This window comes from Lepisosteus oculatus, chromosome 2, assembly GCF_040954835.1.
Source record: "Lepisosteus oculatus isolate fLepOcu1 chromosome 2, fLepOcu1.hap2, whole genome shotgun sequence".
In the NCBI taxonomy this organism is placed as follows: Eukaryota; Metazoa; Chordata; class Actinopteri; order Semionotiformes; family Lepisosteidae; genus Lepisosteus; species Lepisosteus oculatus.
This window is the reverse complement of record NC_090697.1, coordinates 44,157,914-44,163,913: the sequence shown is the minus strand read 5'-3', so window position 1 is coordinate 44,163,913 and position 6,000 is coordinate 44,157,914. Positions and strand designations below refer to the sequence as shown.

The window sequence follows — 6,000 nt, the reverse complement described above, 5'->3', positions numbered from 1 at the left end:
CATAATATAGCAGAAAATCTGCTACTGTTATTTGGTGATGGCAGTGTTAAATAGAGAATGTAGTAGTATTATAAATGCATATAAGTATAATATGAAACCACATCAAATTCATAATAAAATAGTTCAAGCCATCTCAGGAGGAACAAATTCAATTTCACATGTATGGACAGAGATTATTTTGCCAACCATTAATGAAAACAAACAACAGTACAAATAATAGGTTTTAGGCAGTCTGTTCTCAGCAGAATATTTTTATTGCGGATTACAACCTATGAATAATAAATACATACTGTAGTGAAGAAAACTTTGTAGGATAAAGAAACTGTGTGCTACGGATAGGAATTAATTGTTCTTTCAATAGCAGGATTATGCCCCCAAACGCATTCCTCTAACTGGAAAATATTATCAGGAGATACCCGCAGACTAAATGAGGGAGAAGAACTGGGTTGTAACATTGCTACATTGTGAGATTCCTAATTCAGATGGGTCCTCCTCTCTGCTTTGTGTTGTCATTGTTATTCCCTCATTAACAAAAGCTCAAGACCCCAGTCAGGAGCCCTGAGTGCTCACTCCATAGTTTATCATGCCCTTGGCTGCGGGGAGCTCCTTCACTGCTGAACGCACTCCTCTCACAAGCCACTGACACTCCTAACCAACCAGCCATGAGGAGGGGAAGCTATGATGATGTTGCAACTCCAATCAGCCCTGTAAGTACTTATACAACATGCATACTACATGTTTTACATATGGTCTCACATAATATATGTATCAGGAGAGATATACCTAAAAGAGATAACATATTCACTTTTCAATTTATTTCCTTTTGTTTTTCTGTGAGTCCTGCAATGGCAACAAATCCAGGCCAGTACAGTAGACTGTACCATGTACTGCTCTATGTATGATAACGATGCAGAATTACGTTTGTTTAAGCAATCATTCAGCAAACCAGTGGAAAAAAAAGATCTAATGCCAGACGTGCTTTTCCTCACTTCTGGTTTTTGGTTGGAGGTTTTTGCTGTTGAGTGTCTGAGGCTGTGCCTGGTTCACTGAGTTCATGGAGATGGTGATTAGCGTACACTATCCTTTGTTAAAAAGTTACTTGCTTTATTGAGATAAAATAGAAGACAGAAAAATGATTTCCATTCATTATGGATATTTCCATTATCATACCTGATTAATTTTATTGTCTTTATTGAACTTTCTGTAACCTGTTAGGTGATATTTCCTTTCAAGGTCTGAAAGTGCACCCAAGAAAATTAATATATTTTTTGTTTTCCTACAGTTGTTACATTTTTAAGAGCCATCTTTCTTAAAGACTAAAAAGGTTCATTTTATTCTGTCAGTGTAGGACATTCCTTTAAAACCCAGGGAGTATTCTATTTATTTGTTGTTGATTTTTAGTCTTGCCATTATATATTCTTTTTGTCATTTAAGCCATTTATAAATTACCATTTGAAATCTCCTTTTCCTCCTTTGTGTATTAACAGAAATTAACAGAAAATTAATTTCTGTTATTATCTGAACATGTATAAAACTTCATGCAATAAAGTCAACCACAAATACCTACAAGTACTTAATATTTTAACTGAAAAACATATGCTATATAATTTTTAGAAAATAGAGAAAGCTGTTTGTGAGTAAATGTGAGAATAGGGTAAGTGGCATTTTTGTTCTCTGGCGCAGCACTGTTAAAAACCTGACTGACAGAGTCAAAACTTGACAAGACAAACAAATAATTATTAACATTGGCATTTATTAACATTAAAATAGCACAACCACACAATAGGTACACTATAACACATGTACAAATCAATGCATTCCAGAGGCTTAAATCCTACAGACCTAGAAGCCCAGAAATCTTGCTGAAACCACTATGACAAACTAAAAGGGTACAACAAGATATATCCTGTGTCCTAATAAACGAATACGACTCAGAATTAAATCCCTCTCTCCACAACATGGATGTCCAGAAGTGAATGGGAATCAGTGTCACATGGCAGAATATTTGAGGAACAGGAGGATGATGGTGATGTCCCTTTTCTCTGTATCTTTTCGTATGTTTCTTTCTTTTCCTTCCTTCTTTTATATCTCTGTCTCTGCATTTATACTCTGTTCCATGGCTGTTGAAGGTTCTAACACTCTAACTTAATTAACCAGTGTATATCACCGAAAGTCCCCTTTGATTTTCTGTGTTTACTGTACCTGCTCTTTACACAGTTAGAGCTAGGCAAACACCTCTACTATGCCCATTGTTGAGGTTTTCTGGGTAAAGCCTTGAGTAGTGCAACCAGGGAGTGAACTTGATTTCTCAAGTTACAACGTATCATCTCTGTGTGGGCAAGCTCTGCAGTGGATTAATATCACCTCATGAAATTGAATGTATACTGTACTTCAGCCAGTTAAGACTGAATAAAGTATCTGGTTAGTTTTAGCTAGGAGAGAATTAGAAAATGGGTTTGGTTTGAAAAACTAAATTATAAATTAATAACATAAATGCTGTATGCTTAAACCACATTGGTACATAAAGAGGAGACATTGCTGCAAAAAGGTCCTTTGTGGTTCATGAAAGGGTACAAAAATAAAACAGAAGTATCCTGAAAAAGTATTTGTTTTGGACAACACATCTACACTGTTGTGAATTAAGCATAATTAGTACAAATACAGTACACAGTACACTGCAAGTTTGCCTTCTAATCTGTATTCTGATTCAGTTCATATTACCTATAAACTCTTTTGAACACCATGGCAGCCAGCAGCCATTTCACCCTGCAACTCACAACTAGCAGCCCACTGAAGCTAAGCAGGTGTGAGCCTGGTCAGCACCTGGATGCTGGATGGGAGACCTCCTGGGAAAAACTAAGGTTGCTGCTGGAAGAGGTGTTAGTGGGGCCAGCAGGGGGAGCTCACCCTGCGGTCCATGTGGGTCCTAATGCCCCAGTATAGTGACGGGGACACTATACTGTAAACAGGCGCCGTCCTTCGGATGAGATGTAAAACCGAGGTCCTGACTCTCTGTGGTCATTAAAAATCCCAGGGTGTTTCTCGAAAAATGTAGGGGTGTAACCCCAGCGTCCTGGCCAAATTTCCCATTGGCCCTTACCAATCATGGCCTCCTAATTATCCCCATCTATGAATTGGCTTCATTACTCTGCTCTCCTCCCCACTGATAGCTGGTGTGTGGTGAGCGTTCTGGCGCACTATGGCTGCCGTCGTATCATCCAGGTGGATGCTGCACGTTGGTGGTGGTGGAGGGGAGTCCCCATTACCTGTAAAGCGCTTTGAGTGGGGTGTCCAGAAAAACGCTATATAAGTGTAAGCAATTATTATTATTATTATTAAACACCAAAAATCCCCAGGTGCCCTAGATTAAGTCAGCATGCTTGAAGTGTGTTCTAGTTACCAGCAGGGGGCAGAGTGTAGCATCCCAGTCTAGGAAAAAAACAAAAGAGCATGACCTTGAAATGGAAGTTGGCTAAAAATATTAATGTATCTTACTGTGTGTAGAAGGGAAAGATGAGAAAAAAACATCAGACAAAGTCAATCGCTAGAGATGTTGTTTAAGACATAGGTCAGAATTTCTGACTACAATTTTTTCTATTTTTAGTTTAGCTGACTGCTAAAAAAGAAATATTTTATAAAGTGATTTAAAAACTTCAGTTGGGAATGACAACATTTAATATACCCATACATCCATTTTTTATTCACCTTATCCAATAGAGGGTTGAAAGGGAGCTGGAGCCTATCCCAGCAAGCAGTGGGTGCAAGTCAGGAACATTTACTACATTCTCCATTTAAATCCTTAAAAAGACATTTGAGTGTTAATATGTGATATACCATTTTTGATGGTGCTTTGAAACACATGAACACATAATAAAAAAATAGACAGTATTGCACTTCATCTGAACCACTGAACTGGATGTTCCTCTGTTCCAGGTCACATTTTTTAACTTTTCTAATTATAGAAGTGAACCCTGATGTGAGTGGCACCCCCCTCCTAAATGTCAATATCAATTAAGCTCCTTGTTTAAAGTTAGAAATGTCACCCATTGCAATACAGTTTCCCATATGTTGGTTTATAACTTATCACCTCTATTTTCTCTTTGGTAATCTTTGCCACCATTTTATCCCACCTCTCTGAATCAGGTTCCCTACTGTGATAGACTTTTATGTCAAACAACCCTTACAGCAGTTAAGGTGGGTATCTGCGTCAGCATGCGTAGGCTGCAAAGGAACAAGAAAAAGCTTTATTCCGTGCTGAAAAGAGAAGAAAGAAAACACAACATTTTGGCCGTGGAGCCTTCTTCAGGTGTAAAGGCAATCTGAAGAATTCGTTCACAGCCAAAACGTTGTGATTTCTTTCTTCTCTTTTCAGCAGGGAATAAACCTATAACTTTTTCTTTTGCAACCCTTACAGTATCCAGAAACCATTAATACTGTACATCAACCCCAATGTAAACATCACAGAAAAATTCTGTAAAGCACCTGGTTGAATTCAACCAATTTCATAAAGGTAAGTTTATATCTGGAGGCAAAATTCTGCGACAAGAGAGCAATACTTAGCTCACTTCCATAATTTGATCTGACAGACATCTGTGTTCTGTGTTCTGTAGACCATAATTTTAATTAATACTGACACTCTTAATTATAGAAATATCAACATTAATTTCACAAATAACGTTTTTACCTTGTTCTGTAGCTAATGACCTTTTTGTTTAGCAAATTAATCTGCAGACTCTAAAACATAACATTGGGGACATTGTACTTCAGTGTGTATATTTTTCAAGAAGGCCAGAATATAAAAAGAGTTCTGAGTTTACAAGATGTTGACTTCTGCTTTTGGAGATGAAAGCTGCTGAATTTCATCTACAAAATGAACTGCGGAGAAAATCCAAATCAAGTTTCAGTCAGACAGTTTGGAGGTGATTGGAGGTAAAGTGAATTGATGAGATTAAGTGGAAAAGATGCCACAGAAAAAGCAAGGCAAGGCATTTAATAAGCAATGTTACTACAACATATGAACTGGTATACAGTAGATCCAGAACGAGAAAGCCGTTCCTTAATTGGTTGGAAATTACTGTATGTCTCACAGGGAAAAATTGTGTTGCTTTTAAAATTGATAATTTTTGGGAAAAATTTGGGCATTAAAACTTTGGATGCCCATCATAGCATCCATAGCACAACATCATAGCACAAACCTACAAAGACATTATTTCATGGTGCACACTAATTATGCCTTTGAAGCTTATCTCCACCTCAAATTAAATGATCTTCAGTCATTTAACCAATGTACTTAGACCAGGGCACCGCAGCAGATAGTTAAGAGAATAGTTTGGTACTCAGACCGAGAGGAGATTTTCTTAGGAACGGGAATAGAATAATGTAACCTGCTACAACTTTAGGGAAATCTATTGCAAAAGAAACAATCCAGAAATTCCAAAACATATAATTGAGCCATGCATTGTATAACACATACAGTATAAAGTCACAAACAAAAACAGTCTAATAGTTAAAAAGATACTGTAAAACGAATATATACAATTTATAACATTCCTAATTGTTCTATTGAAATGTAATATTTGATGATTCAGCTTCACAACCATATAATTGTTACTCCTTGTCCTGCAGTATTTCAGGAGAAAATGAAGATGCTACTTGAGTGGAGGTTTTGGCAAAAGAGCAACAGAAACCCCAAACTGCAAATTGTTGACTTAATCTGTGTACAGGATGAGATGTCAGGCTGTCACAGGGTGCAACGTTTATCATTAATTTCTTAACACAGATGGTCAAACTAGTTCTCATTTCTTGGAATAAGTTGCACTGAGCGACACAAGTCAGGTGACATCTGTGACAAAGTCGTTCAGCTGGTGTGGATAATTCTAATTTAAAAAATATTGTTTACCTGAATACCCTATATAATTAAAGACATTTGTGTCAAGCAGGCTTTCGATGCTTTGAATTTGAAGCAGGTTAAGTACTCTACTGATAAATTAAGGTAAAATG

The 6,000-nt window shown here is 37.1% G+C and overlaps 1 protein-coding gene across 2 annotated transcripts in view; it reads left to right on the top strand.

Moving 5' to 3' along the window:
- Nucleotides 1–576: 576 nt before the first annotated feature.
- tagapb (T cell activation RhoGTPase activating protein b) overlaps nt 577–6,000 on the top strand; it is a 40,769-nt gene continuing 35,345 nt past the window's right edge. The window contains exon 1 of one of the 2 annotated variants that reach the window (XM_015349572.2): nt 577–707. In XM_015349572.2, coding sequence (XP_015205058.2) covers nt 663–707 — 45 coding nt within the window. In that variant the 5' untranslated portion in view covers nt 577–662. The remainder of the gene's footprint in view (nt 708–6,000) is intronic. The other variant, XM_015349578.2, reaches the window with a different exon arrangement.